Here is a 21,488-nt window from a genome sequence, read left to right on the forward strand (position 1 = left end):
GGGGGGGGGACCAATCCGATGCGCAGTATAGGAGGGACGGGCAAAGCAGCGTTGGCGACGGCAGTAAAAGGTTAGCCGTCAGAGGCAGCAGCTACGCTATTGCAGCGCTCCTCTGAATTGGAAGCGACACGGGAATGGAATAGCTTTCGACGATCGACGACGGTGGTGAGAAAAAAAAGTTGTCTCTCTTTCTCTACGGCCGCCAGCAGGAAAAAAAAAAAAAGGTATTGCGTAGTTGTGGCCTCTTGTCTGGATGCGTACCCGGGGACGTGCTAAGATGGGGGTGCAGAACGAGTATCGTTGTGAGAGTAAGATGTCGGGGGAGAAAAACGGCAGACGTCACAGGTCAAGTATGACGTTGCGCGGTGGTCGATTTAAAAAAAAAAAAGGGCGAGGGCGCACGAAAGAAAAGAAAATGGGTGGGCGGCGGCGCACACTCTGACACCAAAACGCCCACGACCATGTCCATGTCCTCATCCACGCCCAGTGCCCGCCCACCCCTTCCAACAATGACCCCCCCCCCGTCCTGGTTCATTCTCGACAGGCTTTCTGCCTTTTTGCTGCTCTTGCGCGCTTCCTTCCACTTGGTATTCGTCCAGCAACTCCTGGCCTTTTTTTTTTCTTCTTCTTCCCTCTTCCCCTTCTCTTCCTCCTTCCCTGTTCTGCGAGAAACGCTGGGGCTTTTTGTGGGGGTGTTGTTTTGTCGCACTGTGCGCCGAATGCTCCGACGTCCAAGAACGGCTTACCAATGGGGAGATGGTCCCACCACACCAGTCTGGCATTCCAGTTTAGCAAGGTACCTCGTCCCGGTCTTCGTACCTCTACGGAAGAACAGGTACGTAGTGCGCGTTCAACAATGGCGCGAGGAAGGAACGGGAGGAACGAATGCTGCCTCGATTGCAACCAACATGAGGGCCCGGTCAACAATTCATCCTCGATCGAGTCCTCCTTCTCGGATTTCGCAAGCTCTCTCAAGGTGTCAAGCATTTGAATGGCTTTAGGTTGTCGCCCAACATACCTATCTATTGGGGACCTGACCACCAATCCTAGCCTACTGCAAGTGTAGAGCGACTCAAGATGTTTGTACCTCTACCTACATCAGACTCCATCCCATCTTATCGCCTTAGGCGAATGACGGCAGACGACTCTGCCGAAGCCGCGCACCCTCTCGTTCGCATTCTCCATCTACGGACACATGTTGCCTTTGAGTGGCCATTTTTTCTCTCATCTTCGCCTTATCTTGATTTATCAGCTGAAGGAAGATGTCGAGACGGTTGTTGCAATGCCTCGGACCACAATCACCACCACCACCACCACCACCACCATATCTTCGCTTGCTGTTGAGGTCTTCAGCCACCGTCATTGAAGCCGCTGAGATTCCCGTCCCGCCCTCGGCACGTAAATGTTTCTCTTCCACGCTGCTATCACCGTCCCGCCCTCCGCCAACGTCAAGGATATCCGCACTGTACGACATGTGTGGAATATCAGGCGGTCGTCCCAGACGCGGACGGCACAATTGCACACACTGTACGCGAGTTGACCAATCAGGCTTTTAGCTGGTAGACAGTGGAAGTCGCCGTTTGGTTGAAGATGCAAGGCCGGGGGGGGGAGGGGCGGGGGGGAGGGGGTATGGGGGTATTGCCCCCCCCCCCCCTTCAGTGTCGTAACGCAGCTGGCACCACCCAGCCATTATCTGTAGTCAACGTTTGCTACTGTGGCTGCACGTCTCCATTTGGTGGTCCCCTCCCCCAAGTCTTCCGACCCCTGCATTGATTGCATCACTTTTCCTTCCTGTCGCAATCATGGGCCATGGCATCCTGTCCCCTTTCTGCTCTCTTTTTTTTATTTTGCCTTTCCTCAGGCGCCACGAAGGTGGAGTTTGCGGGACTGACTTCACGACAATGAACAATCCACCTCCCATTCCTTCATAATCGCCCACCGAGCCACTCTTCTCTCTACAGCTACAATCATCCACCCTCATCCACCCTCATCCACCCTCATCCACCGAACAGCAAGAAACATATCGACGGTGACCTCGACCCAGCCTTTCGCATCGCCCTGCCCTGCATCACACCTTTCGCGAGAGTCTAGAACAGTCAACGCCATCGGACCACCTGCCACCTATGCCCTGCTTGGTGTCTAAAGGGTGCGGCTGCCGGTCCCCTGGAGGAATCTGGCCACGGGAAAATCGTTACGGTGAAGAGATCGACATGCTCATTTCCTTTTCGAGCAAGAGTTTTCATCCTCCATCACGATCCCGCCAGTCTACCTGAACCGTATAGCCACTGTACAGACTACAGAAAAGCACCAACCGGTATGCTCGTCCAGAGGATTGTTATCACTCCAAGTCGCTGCACTTGCGTGTCCTTGCACAACGGCCGATTCCTGTGGATTTTTAAGCTGCAGTTACCTGAAGGTCCTGACCCAAATCTGCCGGTGGAAGTGAGGCACAACTGGCTACATCGACGGTCGGTTGTTGACGCGACTGAGAGGCCCGAAGTGGCAAATTACGGTCTTCAATATCCAATAGGGTGCCGCAAAGAGCTGCAGCTTGGTCAGGGAGGCCCCGGTAGCCAGTCCACGCTCTCTCACACTCCACTGGAGCGTATCCGTACAACAAATTGCGTCACAACACTCGCACCCAGACAGGCGATACCCTTCAGGCTTCGGGTAGCCAGACACGGGAAGACAACCTGGAAATGCTCACCCCGTTTCCTCAAGCTCCCAGTTTCCACAACGCGCCAACGGCAAGGATTCATGCTGCTTTTCGCAATGGTTCGCTAACACTAGTTGATGCCGTTTTGACAAGCGAAGCTCTACGGATACCAGCACTATAGGTCGCGATTCGCATCTCCATCAGTTGCGCCTGTCTGCTTCCAAACATTACGTCACGGCCTTAGGTATTCATGTGGTCTGTTTTTAGCTTGAGACGGAAGATTGGCAAAGTTCTCGAAAACGGCACCAAATGCGCTCGATGGTCACAGCTTTGGCCAATGTCCGGACTGCAATTGGGTCCGCAATGTCTCGATACTTTTCAGTTTCTGTATCGCATTGGTGGCGCCACTGGTCATGACGTAACTGTGTCTAGCCAGATGCTGACGAATAGAAAATCTGAGCCAACAGAAGCCAAGCAAACGAGCCCAACGCTGTTTCCCACCCCATCGTCGCCCCGGCACCGTCGGCGATGCGATCCTGAAGGTGTGATGCGGCTACGCGAGGTCTTCACAGTGAACAAACCCAAATTGAAACGGCCTCTTGACTTATTCACGGTCATTCGTACGAGCAGTTTGTGTCGGAGACTGGCCTAATCGACGGTACAGGTTGCGACTCTGACAAGAAAGGTACGTAAATTTGCGACAATGACGGAATTTCCAAAATTTTCTCTGATTTCCGGCGACCCACTGGATTGCTCCACGAAGACCGCTTGCTCCCGTTCTCTTCACGCGTGGTTTGCTTGGATGGGGGGGGGGGGAGGGGGTGTTCACTGTTCTTGCGCTGGATGCCCACATGAGAGAAGCACCCGACCAGCGAACGGGAGTCTCAGGTCAGCAAACGGTACGTATCCCCGGAGCAGAATGACTTGTCCCGTCGGCTACCGTCTTATGACGCACTAGACCTGGAGAACATCCTTGCAACCTGCGTGCCTCTGCTCCTCTCTCCGCACCATTTTCACATCGCACTGTGCTCAAACTTTGCACTTTCGCGAGCGCGTCGTGTCACACTGTATTCGCAGCCCTGTCCACTCGACCCCTTTGAGTCTTCAACGCATTATATACGGTTCCCAGCTTGGCCTGGTATCTCTACGGAACTGATGCTGGTATAACCAAGTCGAAAGCTTCCCCAGGATACATTGACGGAGCGATGACGGCAGAAACCAGACTAGAGGATGGATGAGACGGCACATTTGGATAGGCGCCTAGGTAGATAGTCTAAAGCTGTCCTCGGCATCAATCTCGATATCGATCCGACTGCTCCACGCTCGATTTCCGTCTAGCGAAGTGCGAACCACAACGTCGCAAGGGGAATTCGGGTCCAGAATGACAAACCCACGTCGTGCCTCGAATTAGAGACAACACGCTTGGCCATCGTGCCGTCTAGGCCCAATGTTCTCCGTCCGGCGGCGTCCGCTGCTCCATTCCACCGGGTCAGCGCCACAAGTGCCTTGTGTAAGCCTCAACTCGCCCTCCGGGTCCCTGGCGGAGGGTCTCGTCCGATGATCTGAGGGTGCAGAATCGTCGACACGCCTGTCTATGATGGAAACCTTCAACACAGACTCAGCTGGAGGGTTGTGCGCCTCTTAGCCGGATCGACAGAGGGGCCTTCCGAAAACTGAATATCAACATCTGGATATCGTGACACTGCGTGCCATATTATGAGTGTTCGCTTCACATCCCGCAAACACGAGTATACATCTCTTCTTCCGAGTAGATCGAGCAAGACCTTACCTTGCGAGGGATGAGATTCCCAAATAACGGGCCGTGTCGGCAGATGTTAGGTACCCTGTGATAGGCTATCGCGTCCAAAGAATCCCGGATATTGCATCAAAATCTACATCGGCATGCGTAGGAGCCGGGCGTAGGAGCCGGACGTAGGAGCCGGACGTAGAAGCCTACATCCCGCGGCTCGCTGGTAGTAGACTTCGTCCTTCCGCCAAGCCTAGCCCGGAAGCTCGTGTGAGCATATCGAGATTGACATTAGATCTCTAGCCGTTGCCGACTACTCCACCTACATTGCTTGAGCAGTGACAACAAATGTTCAGCAACCTCAGTTGTGTGAGCCGGTGCGCGTTAGGGTGAAACTCAGCTTGCCCTTTCCGGCCTATGTATACACATCAGCACGCGGTTTTTAAGAAAGGCCGGAAACAGCGTTCTCGGTGCGTGAGGACGATGGGAAAGTCGTACGAACGGCCATTGTTTGGGGCTGAAATATTCAGCATGTCTAATTCAAGAACATCTCAGCTCGTCACTAGATGCGCGGCTGACATGTTTGGGGCTGCAGATGTTGATCACATTCCTCCCACTCTGATAAGGCCTGACGATGCTACAGATTCTCGATGGGTGGTTTATCAGTGATGTAGCGCGGGCGTTTTTGCACGTTTCCCACCTGCGCCGTACGGTGTCACGCCGAGCCCGGTAGTCCTTAGTTCCTCGCTCCGGTACAGGCACTCTGGAATGAGGACGCTTCTCGGCCGGAGGTACAATCCCATGCCCCTTTTCCGACAAACGGCCACCCGGGAAACGACGGAGTCGCAAAACCCTTCGGGCCGTGGTCGCTTGCGAAAAAGAAGCAGAAAAAGAAAAAAAAAGAGAAATCACAGCTTCGCGGCCGCCCCCGTGCGCGCATCGTACCTCTCCAGCTTCTCCACCCGGAACCCGTGTCTCGGCGCGTGAACCCTCGCAGTCCCCTTGGGCCCCGTGCTCTCGAACACGACCTCCTCCCCATCGAGGCTAAGCAGCTTCCCCGTGTCCTTGTGCGAGGCGCCCGTGTCGGCGGGCCAGACAATCACCTCGTCGCCCGCCTTGAGACCCTGCGCGATCACGAGCAAGTCCTTTGCGTCGACGCCGCCGCCGCCGCCGCCACCGCCTCCTGCTGTGGTAGGTTCGTTATACGGTGACGAGAGCACAATCTCCGCCGCCTCGTCGCCCGATACCGTCGGGACTTTTCCAGCTGCCTTTCGCGCTTCCGAAGTCGTTTTTTGGAACCGCTCGATCCACGCAAAGACTTTGGGGAACTGCTCTTTGGAGATGTGATCCGCTGGCAGCGCGCCGGGGAGGGAGGCTAACCAGAGCGGCAGCCACACCGCCTCGATATCCGCCAGCGAGGGATCTTGCGTGCCGGAAATCCAGTCCCGCCCGTCGGCGAGCAGCGTCGTCTCCAACAGCTCCACCGTGCGACGGATCTCGTTGACGGCGTTGGGCCGCCCGCGCTCCATCGTCTCAGTGGAGAGTTGTCCGCCGACAAAGTCGGAGCGGTCTTTGATCCAGGTGCGTTTGGGGTCTTTGAGCATGGGGAGGTTGGTGGGGATGACGTTGATTGCGTTGGAGAAGACGGAGTCGATGATGAGGGCTTCGAGGAGGCGTTGTACGGCTGCGTGGTTTGGGCTGGTGGCGCCGAGGCGAGGCCGCGAGGATGATGGGTACAGCTGTTCCAGCTTGCGGAGCATGAGGCGCGTGTCGAGGTAGATGTCGCGGCCGATGGCGAGGATGGGGATGCGGCGGTAGTTGAGGCCTAGTTTTGAGACGTCTGGGCGGGGGAGGACTGGTGGTTGCATCTAGAGTGGTTTTTTTTTTGTTAGTGTTTTGTAGACCAGGGAGATAGATGGTGGTTGTGGGAATTTTGCAAAACTTACACATTGAACGTAGGGAATGCCTCTGAGAGCTAGGTACCACACGATCCGCTTTGCGTATGGCGAGGCGGAGTAGTGGTATAGCACAATCTTCTTTTCCTCGTCGGATGAAGCCATTATTTCGGTTTAGGTATTACGGCTGGAGTGATTGGGAATGAGATGAAGTGAGATGAAGTAACTGAGCATGCGGTAAGAAAAGGCTGAGCTTCTCTTTATCTCTGGACGAGCAGTATAAAATTGAAATGAGATGAAATGAGATGAAATCGACGGTTGATGAATGTTGAATATTCAGAAGATCAATGACGTTGAAGGAGACTGGCGGGAAACCTCGAAACAACCGGGAGAGATATTCGAGATGCCGAGGCACAAACGCGACCTGGCGTTCCCCAGTTGAAAGCTAACGTGGAGCATGCGGGGTTAAAGGGGGGAGAAATTGGCCAATGGGAGTGTTTTGTGGGGTTGTCAACCATGGTGAGCTAGCCAATTGGGTGCTATACTTCTGACCTCTTTTATCCGTTGAACCTGGTAATTCGTGGTGTTTTCTTATTAAAATCCTCGCGTAGGAAAAATTATAGATTCTGTAATATGAGTCTTGAATCGATGGTATAATATATCGTTTGAGATGTAGTTCTGATGCCATTGTGAAGGGTGTATCGTGGGACGAGGCATGGGGGCTACTTATCTGTCTGCAGTTCCGCGAGACTTCTTGCGCAATACACCAGCTTTTGAACTGCTCTGGCACGTTGTCTGATGCCATGGTTGCTTCTGTGCCAGTGAAAATAGGTTTGACAATCCAAGGCGATAGATAGCCGTAGACGATTCCATGGTGCTGTTCAGTCATAAATTCTACAGCATACTTGCATTTGTTATTTTCCTCTCGTCACACCCTTAAACTGTCATGATTCGTACAATACAAAACTTGGAAAGATATTCAGAGCTCCACAAGTCTGGCCGGGAATCGAAGCTCACGGTCTGTAGAGAAGTTACCGGAGTCTAACACTATTGGTTCTTGCACATTGGGTAGGCCGGCTACTTTCTCAGGTCTGATTTCAACTTGAATGTAAAAAAGCCATCGGAACTACTGCCGACCCCGCCGCGTTCACTATCCCACGTACACTGCAGAAACCCATGAACTACACTCTCCGCCGGGCTCTGATCCAATATTCAGATTGCGCGTGGATACCGCAATTGAACGTCTTCCACGGATTCAACGGGTCGCAGATGGTAAGCTCGAATCGCAAAAGGAGCTACATTATCACACGTCAGAATGTTACCCGGCTCTTCATCTTCAACAAAAGCCAGTCGAAAGGGAAAAGAAGAGAGAGAGAGAGAGAGAGCAGGTGGAAATGACACAACAAAACTCACCTCGAAAAATACCTTATTCAACTCCATCAACGCAACCGGCCGTCCGAGGCACTGATACCGCCCATAACTAAACACCAACTCAATCGTCGCCTCCATCTCACGCAACCTCTTCCCTGAATTTGACTCCACACTACCGCCAGGACCATCACGGTCACCCTCCCCCGCAAGCCACCTCTCCGGCCTGAACTCGTCCGCATCATCGCCAAAGACGTCTTGTCGACGAAACATGGCCCACGCAGACCACCCGATGCGCGTTCCACCGGGAATGAAGGCGCCGTTCCACGTGTCGCCCTCCGGTGGCACCTGCTTGGCCATCAGACCCGCCACGGGCGGGAAGACGCGCAGCCCTTCTTTGATGACGGCTTGGAGGTAGGGCAGATTGCGGGCTTCCGCGTCGGTGATGATGAGACGGTTGCGGGTGGCTGTTTCAGTGGTGTAAGCGTCTGCGGTGGTGGCAGATAGGATCTCTGCGACGAGTTTGTTGTGGACGCGGGGGTTTGTGATGATGTAGAGGAGCGTCGCGCGGATTGCTGTTGCTGTTGTGTCGGAGCCGGCGATGCTTTTAAAAGATGAATAAGTCTTTGCTCATTTCTCTCTGGTTACATCTTGACTGAAATAGGGGGGGGCAGGTGCAGAACTTACATCTGGAGCAGGATCTCGGATTCAGCCTCTTCGTGCGTGAGACCGTGGGCGACGAAGGAACCCAACATATCCCTCTGGACTTTTCCACCAGAACCAAACCGCTCGGCGGAGAACTTTTTGGCTATTCTGGGATCAAAATTGTTAGCGGGGACTATCTTTCAGAGCACTGCTCGAAGAAAGCCAATCTCTTACCCCATCACCTTCCCGAAACCCAGCGGATCCTTCTCCGTGGGCAACATCGACCTAAGAAAAGGGTATCGAAACAACCTGATGACCCAAGGTAATACAGTCATAGCCATGAAGACGGGCAGATTATCCTCCGTCGTCTTGATATACTCGTACATATCCGAATCAGATCCCACAAACCCGAACGGCTCCCCGAACGCGAGGTCAGAAATGACGTCCAGCGTGAAGAACTGTGCCTTTCGTCCAAAATCGAATGGTCTCCCGGCGTCGACGTAGCTGTCGATGAGCTTGATTAGCCGGAAGAGGTTCCCGTCAATCTTTTTCTCAAAGGCCTGGACCTCGCGGCCAGAGTACTAAAGAGAGCCTCTTCGTCAGCCTTTCCCACAGTATTCCACAATGAAGTTACCGATTGATGACCTGACAAAACTTACACCGGCGGCCATTTTTGACCGTAGCTTGGTATGCTCATCCTCATCTCTGCACGAGAGGACGTTGTCCCTAGACGGGTTGAAGCGCATGCCATCATACCAGTCTGAGCGCCGGTACGCGCTCCGCACGCCGAGCATGTGTCTCATGAGTGCAGGATCGTCGTTGAGGAGATCATTGGGACCGATGCGCGCGAGGGACCCTGCGTAATATCGGGGTTCGTTAGTCCTTACGTCTTTTGCGCCTACGCTTTCCATTCTTGAATTTGACCATCACTCATCCGGAAATCAGTACCTTCTCGGACGGGAGTCGGCGGCAACGTCCTCGGGTATGAAAGGGGAAAGGTACTCACCATATCTCTTGGTCACTTTGTAGAAGTCGAGGTCACCCCGAGATCCCGTCACGGTCTTGAGGAGCCATAACTTCGACACAGCTGCCAGGGGTGGACCTTTAAAGTGCCGGAGGCGGTGGTATCGTCTCACTGTCCCGAAGACTCGAAATAGTACAAAGATCGCAAGAACAGTAGCCAGAGTGGTCCAGATAGGATGCCGGTCCCACCAACAGTAGAACATAGGAGTGAATGGAGGACCTCCAGATAGATGGAAGCTCATTCTGAAGGCTGAGTAGGATATTTTATACGGCAAAGTCTCTTATGACTGATTGTGACATATGCAAGTGTTTAAGACTGCCAATTCGAAGAAAATGGCAAGTCACAGTTTTCCAAAGGTTGCAAATACCAACCACGTGGCATTGTTCCTTGGTTCTCACATCAAACTACTTGGCAATATCCTCCCCACTGAAGCGACGGGGCAGAGCACATCGCGCCTATGACTGGACCAGGTAGTTGGAAAGATCCACTTGCTCCCCTGTTTGGGGGAAACTTTTAATCATTCCCAAGGCTTGAGGAAAGCAATGCGTGTTACGGTCGTGATACGGGGGCGGAGAACCCCCCCCGGATCAGATAATCACACTGTGCTCCGAAAGGTTTCGAATCTACTATGTTTCCCCCGAGAACGTGCATATCTTGCCGTACGGTCATTCGAGCTGTTCAATTGGCTTGAAAACTGAATCTTTAATGCACCACGTCCTTAGGTCTGACATGCTTGGGCAGTTGGTGGTACCTCGTTTTACCACCTTTGGCTTCGCACACAGATAGCGGGGTCCTTGGCAAAAACGACCTTCTCAACGACTTGAATCTCATGTATAGTTTGAGAGAATCCGAAGGGGATCTGTACACACTGACCAGCGAGATCTGATGCGATCTTGGCCAGACAATGCCTCAGAAATGAAACTCAGTGCCGTAAAGCTTTGAGAGAGGATGGGTTTCTCTACAAACGAGGCTCGGCGTCACTCAATTCAAGCGTTTCTTAAGAAGCATTGAGGGCTCCTTACACTATGAAAAGGCAAGTCATATTAATGCGCCCCATCGTTGAAGTAATTGTTCATAAAAGATCTGTAGGAACTAGATTCGGTCATTCACAACTTGCATCCTATTACTCCGGATGTAAACTCGCGATCCTCTCGATACAGACAAGAAAACAAGCAGAATTGACTCCGCTTGAATATCGACAACGAAAGACGGTGATTTTCACATGACAGTGAGTACAATATCGTACAAGGAAAGAGACATCCACAGGGATAGGCAGACTTTAAAAAGAAAAAGGGAAGAGGGAACCCCAAATACACAGACTAATTACGTTGTCATGAGTGAGTTACTCATCAAACGGACTCAATATGGATATCAGATATAGGCCGCAATTTCTTGATGTGCAGCACCAGAGGACGTTCCCGCCCGGCCGCTAAGAAAGCGGGTTCACAGACGGAACGGCCCCACAAGGCACCCCGAGCTAAAACGGACGGCACGCACTTCATGACGCCAACATTCGGACTTTGCAAGGTACAAGTTTCAGCAATCTGTAGGATGATATGAGAGCCATTAGCCCCTCGAGACGACAAGTGCAGATTCAAAGGCAATGTGGTTGCATGGCTCCCTCTCAACAAGTTGGCCCGGGAGCATCCCAGCAGCTCCCGGGTCGGGTGACCGGCCGCGCTGCCAGCCCATCATCTCACTTTTTCATCCCAACTCTTGACCGCAGCCGGGTGTTGCGTCTCATCCCCCCCCTTCCCCAAAACCTTGTGCGGGCATACCGACGTTGACTTTGACGAATCGGAATATCGTACTAGACATCCCCGGATCGTCCCAAGTTTCTCGGTAGATCGTGCTTCAACCGCGATCAAACCTGGGGTGTTACTTTGACGCTGTCCAAGCTGCCTCCGTCGACGGGTAGGACCTCTCGTTGGCGAAGCCCTTCAACCTTTTCTCACCGAGACCTTTCTCACCATGCGCACACGGCCTGGTCCCGGTATTGAGGAGCTGGGCAAAGATTGTGTTTGGTTTAGGAATATGACGGAAACTATATGTACCCACAACTACCTAAATGCAGTAGAGGGATCTCTCTTTTGTATATGGCGCAACGGTACAATTCCGAATTCTGTCAGAATACTACGAACGGCGAGTTGGTGTTTTCAGACCACAACAAATGCAAGTACGGCTCTCAACAAACAGGCCTCTTACCATAACCTCAGGCATTATCTAACTTGCGCGTCTAGGTATGAAAGCAGCGCGAGCTTGCTGCAGTTCATTGGCTCATGATCGATTTCCCATCGGCGGCAGTCGCTGCCCTCAAGACATGTCACACTGAGAGCAATATGGCGATACTTCTGTGTGGTAGCGTCGCAGAACGGCGAGACATTCCGAGGAGAGGCCTCGTTTGCGACATGATATTCTGCAAAGGCGGAATGCCACACTAGGAAGCTTTCCAGGCCTCACATTGAGACCACCACTTGGCTATAACTTCGCGTCGATCTGAGATGAACACAGGACATCGAGCAGGTTGCTAGCTCTGATAACAACAACAACAACAACAAGCAAGGCAGAACTGAGCTCACGGATTTATTGCATGCCAGAGATGGTCTGGCCTTGACGAACTCTTTCTGACGCAATATTGGCGGTAAGATGAAGAGCTGAAATTATACGTCCCAGGTGAGACAATGCTGCAAGGCGGGGTCGAATGAGGAGCCGGGGCGCGGCGCCGTATGCTTGGTGGAAACGCGGGGAACGGGAGTCTAAAGTACGGGCGTTAGCTACCCGTAGCGGACAGCTGAAATAGTAATATTTGATGACGAGCAAACACAAAGCAAAGGTTACGGAGGCGCCAATCATACAGTAATATATCTGTGCACACCGCTTTTGAAAGCAAGTCTCGTGTCCGAGGGTAGCCTGGCAGCGTCGGATGGGCACTGAGCCGCGACCACGGCAGACACTGTCGGCCAGTCAGTTACCAGAGACCGAGGCGTAGCTGCACACCGCAACTCGGTATGACAACCAGGAGTTCCTAGTGGTCAGGTAAGCTGCATTGGGGACGGTAAGATGCAACAGGAGTGTGGTGAGCATTTCGTACTCTGGACGTCAATCCCCCATCCGAGCGTATAGTAGCGGAAGCTTGGGCCGAGGCCGGCAGGCTAAAACATACCATTCGCATCGAAGCGCGTAGACACCCGGTAGCACAAACACGCTGGACGAGTAGAGACGGTCGAGGTTAACACCCTTGTTGCGACGGCTTGAGTTCCCCGAGGGAGGTGGCGGCAGGACGATAGTCCAGCCATGATAACTGGCATGGGAAGTGAAATGAGGTCTTGATGAACGGCGGCCTCTGTTCAAGGGTAAGCGGCGCCATGACGCCAATGGCCTTGAATTTGTCCGTCCTGATCAGGGTACGGCGATGGGTGTGCATGTTTTGGGGCACAATAGAAACGCCGCGAAGGTGTGGGAAATTCTTTTGACAGCTGGAGCCTGGAGGCAACGTGGCAGAAACAAGTGAGGTTGGACCAGAGACTTTGGGGGCCGTGAGTCAGGAGGCAAGCCGCAAGTCGAGGCGAAGGGGGGATATTTACGTCGTTTGCGGGAAGTTGGGAAGCCTGATACGAGCGGGCTGGTTGATTGCACTACGTGGGCTTGCTGACAATTCGCAGCATTGTTGATGAGTGCTGCAGGAGACGTGTAAGTGGTAGGACGCCACGCCCTAACATATCGTGATTATCAATACGCCTTCTCTTTAGTCTGCGTGTCTGCGTGCCACGAAGTATTCGTACTTGGATTAGCTACGTTGGCCTCCACGCCCCTGTCTCGCAAGATCAAGAGTCCAAAACGAGTGTCGCGTTGGGGGTCACCCAAGGGTGCCGTCGCAGGACGGGAAGGTGAGGTGTGTAGGATGTAGCAGCATGTCGTTTCCAGGCCTAGTCCGCCGTCCACCTCGTGGCCGAAATGTGTTTGGGGGAACGAGATGGTGTGAAGCTGCCGTGTGCTGTGTGTTGTGCACTTCATAGGGGGGAACCTGAACCTGGAAGTTCCTTGACCGTGGCTCCGTCCCCAGAGTTTGGGGAATGCAAGAAGTTGGGGGTTCCTTACTTTTGGCGGGCTTCTCCGCAAAATGCAAGAGAGACCCCACATTCCCCTTACGTACCTGATAAGTGGAGTCTCATTAGGTCCACCGCAAGGAAAGAGGTCGTGGGAGGGAAGTTCCAGGTTCCTTTGAAGAGGAAAAAATTCAATAAAAATGAGGAAATGCTCTGTGCCTCTCTATCCCATTCCCCCAACGAGATCACCTCAAAAAGAACGGACGAGAAAAGCCCGCGTAAGGAGGCATGGCGATCCGGCGCACGAACCGAAGGTCAGATAAAAAGCAGATTGTATGGAGTACGAAGTACTGTATTGCCCCGTGGACCAAAGAAGACACATGGCCTTGCCATCCCCGTCTCCCCATCGGCAAGCATTACCTTACCTCAATGAATAAGGGCCGACTCTGTGACAATTAGAGGATTTTCTCTTTTACCTTATCCCGTTCCCCTCTGCAATCAGATAGGGGTGGCTGAAACTAGTCCAAGTTGTTTTATCACTTCCAAATTCGGGTTGGAGTTTACCTAGTTTCTTAAGGCTTGTCACCGAGATAAGGTCTATCCCTCGGTCCCATCTTTTGACGATCGCAAGTGAAAATGGGTTAGACGGATGCCGCCTTGCCAACTTGAATGGATTCAGTAACGCAGGATGCAAGCTATAGCTCCGTAACCGTCCAGATCGTGGGAAAGGCAAGCGGAGCCTCGGAGGTACCAAGATACCTCTCACCCCACATTAACCCGGTATCCGTACCTCTAGTCCTCTACCCAGCACCTCGTCCTCAGGCAGCTCAACCTGGGTGTTGATTGCAAGGTTGAGCTTGCCGTACGATTTCCGTCCAATACGTTGGGGGAAAAGAAGGTACAACTTCCGACTTCCGGCGGATGGGACGACCTTGATCAGAATTGGACACTGGACGGAGCCCCCTCCTCGCGCCTTATTTTCATCCATTCGATCCGTTTGGCCCGCAAGTTCCCCCATAGTGCAAGGTCCTAGGCTGTTGGGCGATTATTCTCGTCCTTCGAACCCGCATAAGCAAGAAAATCCGGGGCCAGAAAAAGACGATGGATACCAGCGGATAGAGAGAAAGAAAACTCACCGACGGCATGCGACAGCTGGGATGATCCAGAGGCGAATGGCGGTAAAACCCGTGGGAGCTTCTACGCAGCAGGAAAGGAACAGCCCTGTTCTGTTCTATCCCAGCTTGCCATGACTTGCGCCGGCGTTCTTTCTCTGTTTCCCCGAAGTGATCATCTCTTTATTCGAGGAGATGCGCCGGCTCCATTGCCTGCCAAGCGGTATTTGCAGTTCTTTCCTCCATCGTTGCGGCATGCTCTCTCTACCTATGCCCAAAGAACGAAGACGAAGGATAGGCAGGGAGGTACACGGCGGCGAGAGCTCTGCCTCGGCAGAGTACGGATACATGTTCAACCCCTTTGACTTGTATTGTCCACCTCGTGTCGCCAGGTACCTTATCTGTAGTTGCCCCCATTTTCCCGGTATGGATACTCCCCCCCCCCCCCCCCCCCCCCCCCTCTTACACCGAACACCAGAACGGTCAGGGTCAGCCCATCCGGCCCCATCGCCGAGCTCTCTCAAAGGGGCAATCGGCCCTGATCCTGGTAGAGGAACATCCACATGGAACATTCCTCTGCTACCAGGCTTCCAGCGCTCCCCGTGAAAGCCGGGGATTGTCTTTGGGAGACCTCCACCATCCATGGACCGTGGGAGCTGGTTTGGGGCTAGCCAGCACAACAAACAGAAGGCAGCACGACAGAAGATTGGACAGCACGACATGTTGCTTTTTGGCCGACGAGCCTGATTTCCAGAGGCAGACCAATGTATCCGTACCTTGGGGTTTCAATAGGGATGCAAAGTATCAACTACATACCTTTTCAGAAGACGTGGGTTTGTGAAGAGTCTGCCCAAGGTAATCATAAATATACTACAGCCAGTCCACCGAGACACGATGCCGCCCATTCGTCATGACACAAGCACGACAAGCCAGCCCCAGTCCAAGCCCAGGTGCTTCATCGTCTTATACTTTGCCTCATTAGATTGCGACATTGCAAATCGCAAGCCTCGCATGCCAGCTCTCCGCGATCTTCGTTGTGTACCTACGAATACCTGCCTCGTCTGCCTCTCTGCCCTTCTCATCCTGTCTCAATTCCACGTCCGTCCAACATCGGGTAAGGTACTCTGCCAGTCTGCATTCTGTTTCCGCCTGTCTTGGAGCCCGTGAGCTGTCAAAGAGCAAACTCTCGTCCATCTCAACCTCCTCGTCATTCTCCGAACCCTCATCCTCCTCTCACTCCTCTCACTCCTACACAACCCCCCTTCACAGGTCTTGCTCATCTCCCCTTCATCGCTGGAACCCCTGACTTTCTTCCCCACGCTTCCGTTGAACTCTCCCGGCAACTGCAACCTTACCCGCGCCTCTTGTCGATTTGCTCTGCCCATAGCCCACACTTTCGACCGTTCGTTCGGTTGGGTCCTTTTTGCTCCCAGGCATTCCACCCACCCTTGTCTTGTTTGCGCACCGACTTGACCAGCCCGGGGGGGGTGTTCGGTCTACTTACGACACAAGGGAAAGGAATTGTGAAATCTCTGTTACGGATCGCGCACAAACGCCCGGTCGCACCCTTTTCGTTCTCTCTCTGCTCTCTGCCTTTTCTCTCTCTGTGTGTGTCCGTCAGCCGATTCTCTTCTGGGGCTCTCAGCTTTAAATATTCCGTCGTCTGCACTTTCACTACGCCCGCTGTCTTCCATCTCGTCCACTGCCTACTTACCTTACATACGCCTTCCCCCATCTAAAGGAATATCACTCCACTCTACTGTGTCTCGGCACCAGTTCCAGCCTCGACGACGCCTCTCAACAAGCAACCATATCCACAGCTGTCTTTATAACCCCCGTTTCTTCCCCAGATTCTTCCGTAAGAATACAGACCCATCACCATCGGTACGTGGAGCCCGTCGACAACGCAGCAACCTCCAGACTCTTCGTCTAATACCTACGTGATAGGTCTTCACCTTTCTTTCCCCGGCACAAACAATCAAAATGCCTGCCAGCCAGATCGCCTCGCCTCTTCCCATTCCTCCTCAACGGAGGAATTTGCGCCTGATGACGGGCCAGGATCTTTACACGAGTTTAAACGCGACTCTCGCCTCAACCACCCACCGCCCGGTCACGCCTGTACACATGATCCAAGAGAACGACTACAGCGTGCCGGCGCCTCCTCCACCAAGCCCGGTATCATTCGCTACGGACCACTGGCAGTCATCGATCCGCCGATGAGACGTTCTCGTCCAGAGCTACGAACGAATTCTTTCTGCCCACTGTTCGCCAGGGGGCTACTCTTTACTTGTACAATCAGCATACGGACACATCATGGGAGTACGGGGCGAAATAGGCGCGGAGCAAACTGTTTTTCGAATCGCTCGCGAATGGGGTCTACACAAAAAAGCAGGGCTGGCACATATCATGGGTTTCTTCTTCTTCTTCTTCTTCTTGGTCTGCAAAAGGATTATTGGCAGCAAGTAGCCATCAAAAAAAACGATGATGGTTGGAGACGACAAACGTTCCACCTTACACATCGTTCAGAATGCGTACTCATTTTCTGTGCGCACTTAGGAAATTGGCCTTTCTAGCTATGAATTAACATTGACAACACATTTTCTTCTTCTGGCAACCAACCGTCTTCGTCTATATGTGCTGCGTTTTAAAATATCCGGGGATTGTGACTCGTCCTGCGAATGGTTCGCCGGTTGACAGAGGGAAAGGGCCGTCCCATGTTTGCAATGGAACAGCTCGAACAGCCTAATCCCCGGGTTATAGACAGATATGAGGCAAGCAGGGACAAGCAGGGAATCACAAAACAGTGGTCGCAATGCTTGTCCCAAATTTGGCGTGCGAGTTTGGAAGCCGGGCAGAATCTTTGTCCAGACTGACTCCTCAACTTTTTTTTTCCGTCCCTTTTCTTGGGGGACCTGCGACGGGAAGAGCTTCCGTTGCCCAGGCCGCTGGGAAAGTGTCGCCTACGGAGAACGCACGGACCATCAACCCCAGCGCGCCCCACCACTTAACGCGACTTCCTTCCCGCCTGCATCGTGTGCTCCTTTCGAAAAACGCGTCTGTCGCGGTCGGTGGTCCGCGACCCCCTTAGCCCGGCGCGTTGTTGCCATCGTTGCTCCATCATTTCCGCTCCCCACTCTCCTTCCAATATACAAAACCTCTTCATACTCTTCGTGACTTCTCAGTACTTCAACTTGTACCTTCTACACAAATCGAGACTTTTAATTACGCCTGCCAATTCTCTCATTTTCTACATTACAACTTCCGCCTGTACTCTGCATCGCTCTCGACCGCCTGACTTACATTCTCCCCATCACCTAGACGACTAGCACTTGCACATCTCGACGCAATGGCTCGTGCAGCTTCCCGTCGGCAGGTCAAGCCTGTCGCTACACCAGCAACCAACCTCATCAGCAAGTACGGCCGAGTCTCCAAGACACAACCGGTTCCTGTAGACGACGCCTCAAAGAAGGTCTTCTTCATCGGACTTCCCTCCTCTCTTCCAGTCGTCAAGACGGAAGTCAAGACAGACATCAAGCTCGAGTCCAGCCCGGAAAGAGCTCTCCCCCCTCAGCCTGCAGCGACGCCCTCCAAGAAGCGCAAGTCAAGATCGATCGACGAAGACATTTCACCAAGAGATGCGAGAAGCGACGCCCCGGTACGCGAGTCTATGAAGCGTCAGCGAATCTTCAAGGATACCAAGGACGAGCCTGTGCCCATCAAGCTTGAGGTCGTCCCAGCAACCACAACCAACGACATCACCGCCACTACTTCTGCACGAAAGGGCACAACATCACCAGTTGCCGACAGCCGCCGAAAGACTCGCAAGTCGGACATCATCTCCCAAGCAAAGACTGAAGTGCGCAAAGCCAACCAAAAGGTCAAACGAACAAAGAAGCACAATGGCACAAAGTCAGAGGTCAAGGAGGAAGTCGTCAAGAAGCAGCTGCCTGCGGAGCTCCTGGAGCTCCTGGACCTGCAACGTGCCATCCTCAAGACTGTTTCTCTTCAGCTTGTGCACCAAAACAACAACGCACCTCTTGATATCAGCTCCATCACACCTCACGTCGCCCGCACATGGGGAAAGAGGAGAGTCACAGTGGACGATATTCGGAGATGCATTGCCATCCAAGATACAAAGACAGAAGGCCAGGAGGATGGGTCCCTCGGCTCGCCCTTTATCGTTACCGACTATGGCCGCGGCAAGCTCTGCCTCGAGATGGACCTCAGCAAGAACACCAGCCACATTGACGAGAACGAGCTTTGCCAACAGTTCGAGAAGAATCTCCACATCATGTGCTCCCAGCGCGCCATGGATGAGATGTCAGATCTCGACATCTGCTTTGAGAACCTTAGCTTCAACGACCTGCCCAAGTCCGACATTACCATTCGTCACACGACGATGTCGGCAAACCCCCTGTTCGCCAAGGGCCAACGCGCGTTGTCAGGAATCAAGAGCGACATCCTACTGAAGAAGGAGAAGGAGGCACAAGTCCAAGCATCCAAATTTCCGGCACTCAACTCCAACGGCACCAAGATGTCCCTCCTCGACAGACTCAGAGCCAAGGAGGAAGCCAACGCCAACATCCAGCTCCCTACTGGTCCTGAGATCGCGAGAAAGCGAGCGCTGCAGCGTGTCGGCGACATCTCCGCCATCATTTCCATGCTCGTGTCGTCGTCGAACTCGGCCGGACAGATGGTCATGTCCTTCACCATGCCTGTTCTGCAGCAAAAGCTCAAGGACTCTCTGCGCGTCCCCATGCCCATGGAGGAAGGTGTCGACGCGGTACGCCTGATTGCCAAGGAGGTCGCACCGGAATGGTTGAGGGTTGCCACGGTTGGTGGAAAGGAGCATGTCGTCATCCAGACGAGACGCAAGCCGTACGAGGCGGAGCTCGCCGCGCGAGTAAACCGACTTCTTGCATAGAGGGATTTCTCTGGTTGGAGGTTATCGGGTGAAGTGTGCTATTAAAGGTTGGACTGATGCATGGCATAGCGTGTTTTCTGCATACGGAGTTTGGAAGATACCACACAGACATAGGGACGAGACTCAAAGAGAGAGTTGCGGGCGCTTGGTTCACTTGCAGGGGGCAATATTTAGATTTGGCACGACGAGGTGTAACCAGTCACACACACACACATATAGAGACTGCAGCAAATGCAGAATAATGGAATCAGTGTAATCGTCAGCTCTGGAGTCGCCAACTCATCTATTGTGCTGTAAAAACGTCTAGGAACCGTAACCTTCATAAAGAGCCAGCCTCTCGAGCATTTCTATGCAAACCAGCCGGGTCATTTTGTTTTCTGTGTTCAATACGACCATTTCCCGCCCTTTCCAAAGGACCAGACTCCCCAGCGCAAGTTAGGGTGGGTCACGAACGCTCTCTCTCGTTTCCCCCCATCCCTTCCCTCACATCGTTGACGATTCCACCATTTTGAGTGGTATCAAATAAGAAAATCAGAGATGATGCCCCCCGCTCATTTCTTCTTGGCGAAGCGCGGCTCGCCAATGTTGGCGCCGCGCAGCTTGATGTTGAGGACGCGCTCCATGGCGGAGAGGATCTTTTGGTCGGGGGTGGCGCTGCCGCGCTCAAAGTCGGCGACGATGGACTGGGTGGTGTTGCACTTTGTGGCGAGGTCCTTTTGGGTCATCTTGGGCTCCATCTTTTGGCGCGTCTGGGAGATTGCGTCGCCGACCTCCTTGCCGACCGTGTTGGGCTTGATGATGTCGTCGGAGCGGTCGACTTTGGTGAGGCGCTGGCCTTCGACGCCGGGCTTGGTGGCCTATTTGGGGGGGAAGAGAGAAGAGTCAGTAAAGCTTTGGTCCCAAGTGTTGAGTTCCTTTTGCTGGATGAATGGTTTCCAGGTGTGTTTTCTCTCTCTCCTCTCCATCTCCCCTCATTGATTGAGAATTGTGGAGAATGGAGGGGTGAGGTTGGGCAAAGGATCATGATGTCAAGCGTGAATTTCAAGGCATTGGCGATGTTCGTCTTTGCGCAGGAGGCGGGGGGGATGTCAAAAAAAAAAAAAAAAAAACCTACAGCATTGCCAGCAGCATACTTCTTCTCCGTTCCAATGACGGAGCCGCTGCGCTGAGCGGCGTTGAGGGCGCTCTTTCCCTTGATGACAGTCTCTCTCTGCGCACCTCCGCCACGGGCCTTGGAGCCGATCTTGGTGGCGGTGTCCCAGTCATCCATTGTGGGCGGTCGGTTGATGTGTGAAGAGTTGTGGAAGTGTTGAGAGTTATTGATTACAGAAGGGAACCTATGTATCCTTCTGTTTTGTTCTGTTCGTCAGGGTTGGTGATGTGGTCTCGTGAGGTTTGATGTTGGTTTGTTGGTGGAGGGGGAGGGAAGGAAGAAGGGCAGGTAGATGAAAGAGGGTTTCGTTGCGTCAGTTTTTGGGAGGCGCCGGTCAAAGAGAACAGAGGGTCCTGATGTACAGTCGGTTGGCCTTTGTGGCTGGTGCGTGGGACAGATTGGTAGGTTGGCCGGCAAATGTACCACTGAGTAGTGAGCGTATGGAAGTCGATAGACTGGCATAGATGGCAAAAAACCCCGGTGGGGGGAGGGGGGAAGGGGGAGGGGGAGTCGAGGCACTGAGCGAACTGAGTCAACCGGCGGAGGTAAGAGGGGCGGGTATCCCTGCATGTGCCTAACGCCGCGCCGCAGCAGCAGAGCACCAGACCGGGACTGTCAGACTGGGCTGCAAATGGCGGGGTGGCCGACCTGAAGAGCCTCCCCCTCCTCCACTGTCGCTGTGAACTGCTCCTCCAGCTGAGCGCTTGACCAAGGTACCTTACCGGTCTCTATTTTTGCCTGACTGCGCCACACATCAGATCAGATTCGAGGCCCTCGTGGCCCTCAAGGTCTCAAGGTCTCGTCGTCGCCGTCGTCGCCGTCGTCGTTTTGCGCAAGCCAGCCCGTCAAAATCCGGAAGAGCGGCCTCCAAGGAGTAAAGCATTGTTCATTCCGTTGTCATTCATCACAGTTACCTCA

At 53.4% G+C, this 21,488-nt stretch overlaps 6 protein-coding genes across 6 annotated transcripts; 3 read left to right on the forward strand and 3 right to left on the reverse strand.

Moving 5' to 3' along the window:
* The first annotated feature begins 2,230 nt into the window (after positions 1-2,230).
* BDP81DRAFT_82514 (uncharacterized protein) lies at positions 2,231-2,926 on the forward strand. Its single transcript, XM_060596342.1, has one exon. The coding sequence runs from the start codon at positions 2,317-2,319 to the stop codon at positions 2,782-2,784; it is 468 nt and encodes a 155-aa protein (XP_060450434.1). The 5' UTR covers positions 2,231-2,316; the 3' UTR covers positions 2,785-2,926.
* Positions 2,927-5,311: 2,385 nt separating this feature from the next.
* Positions 5,312-6,463, reverse strand: BDP81DRAFT_389505 (glutathione S-transferase; the record flags this gene model as incomplete). Its single annotated transcript, XM_060587269.1, has 2 exons — positions 5,312-6,271; positions 6,350-6,463. 2 exons carry the CDS (start codon positions 6,461-6,463, stop codon positions 5,312-5,314), a joined length of 1,074 nt encoding a protein of 357 aa, XP_060450435.1.
* Positions 6,464-7,479: 1,016 nt separating this feature from the next.
* BDP81DRAFT_308478 (cytochrome P450) lies at positions 7,480-9,537 on the reverse strand (the record flags this gene model as incomplete). The annotated part of the gene is made up of 7 exons (XM_060583463.1): positions 7,480-7,593; positions 7,712-7,824; positions 7,867-8,270; positions 8,354-8,479; positions 8,546-8,892; positions 8,971-9,167; positions 9,318-9,537. The coding sequence occupies 7 exons, from the start codon at positions 9,535-9,537 to the stop codon at positions 7,480-7,482; spliced, it is 1,521 nt and encodes a 506-aa protein (XP_060450436.1).
* Positions 9,538-16,862: 7,325 nt separating this feature from the next.
* BDP81DRAFT_415601 (uncharacterized protein) lies at positions 16,863-17,359 on the forward strand (the record flags this gene model as incomplete). Its single annotated transcript, XM_060589469.1, has 2 exons — positions 16,863-17,062; positions 17,113-17,359. The coding sequence occupies 2 exons, from the start codon at positions 16,863-16,865 to the stop codon at positions 17,237-17,239; spliced, it is 327 nt and encodes a 108-aa protein (XP_060450437.1). The 3' UTR covers positions 17,240-17,359.
* A 480-nt stretch (positions 17,360-17,839) lies between these two features.
* On the forward strand, positions 17,840-19,417 carry BDP81DRAFT_308760 (uncharacterized protein; the record flags this gene model as incomplete). Its single annotated transcript, XM_060583492.1, has 1 exon — positions 17,840-19,417. The coding sequence occupies one exon, from the start codon at positions 17,840-17,842 to the stop codon at positions 19,415-19,417; it is 1,578 nt and encodes a 525-aa protein (XP_060450438.1).
* A 551-nt stretch (positions 19,418-19,968) lies between these two features.
* On the reverse strand, positions 19,969-20,687 carry BDP81DRAFT_307951 (multi protein-bridging factor 1; the record flags this gene model as incomplete). The annotated part of the gene is made up of 2 exons (XM_060583409.1): positions 19,969-20,274; positions 20,532-20,687. The coding sequence occupies 2 exons, from the start codon at positions 20,685-20,687 to the stop codon at positions 19,969-19,971; spliced, it is 462 nt and encodes a 153-aa protein (XP_060450439.1).
* Between the last annotated feature and the right edge of the window lie 801 nt (positions 20,688-21,488).

The sequence above is a fragment of the Colletotrichum phormii genome (genome assembly GCF_030913505.1).
Source record: "Colletotrichum phormii strain CBS 102054 chromosome Unknown BDP81scaffold_2, whole genome shotgun sequence".
NCBI classification, from domain to species: Eukaryota; Fungi; Ascomycota; class Sordariomycetes; order Glomerellales; family Glomerellaceae; genus Colletotrichum; species Colletotrichum phormii.

Excerpts from the sequence above, each read along its gene's own strand:
- BDP81DRAFT_82514 (XM_060596342.1), top strand. The coding sequence starts at position 2,317 with ATGCTCGTCCAGAGGATTGTTATCACTCCAAGTCGCTGCACTTGCGTG.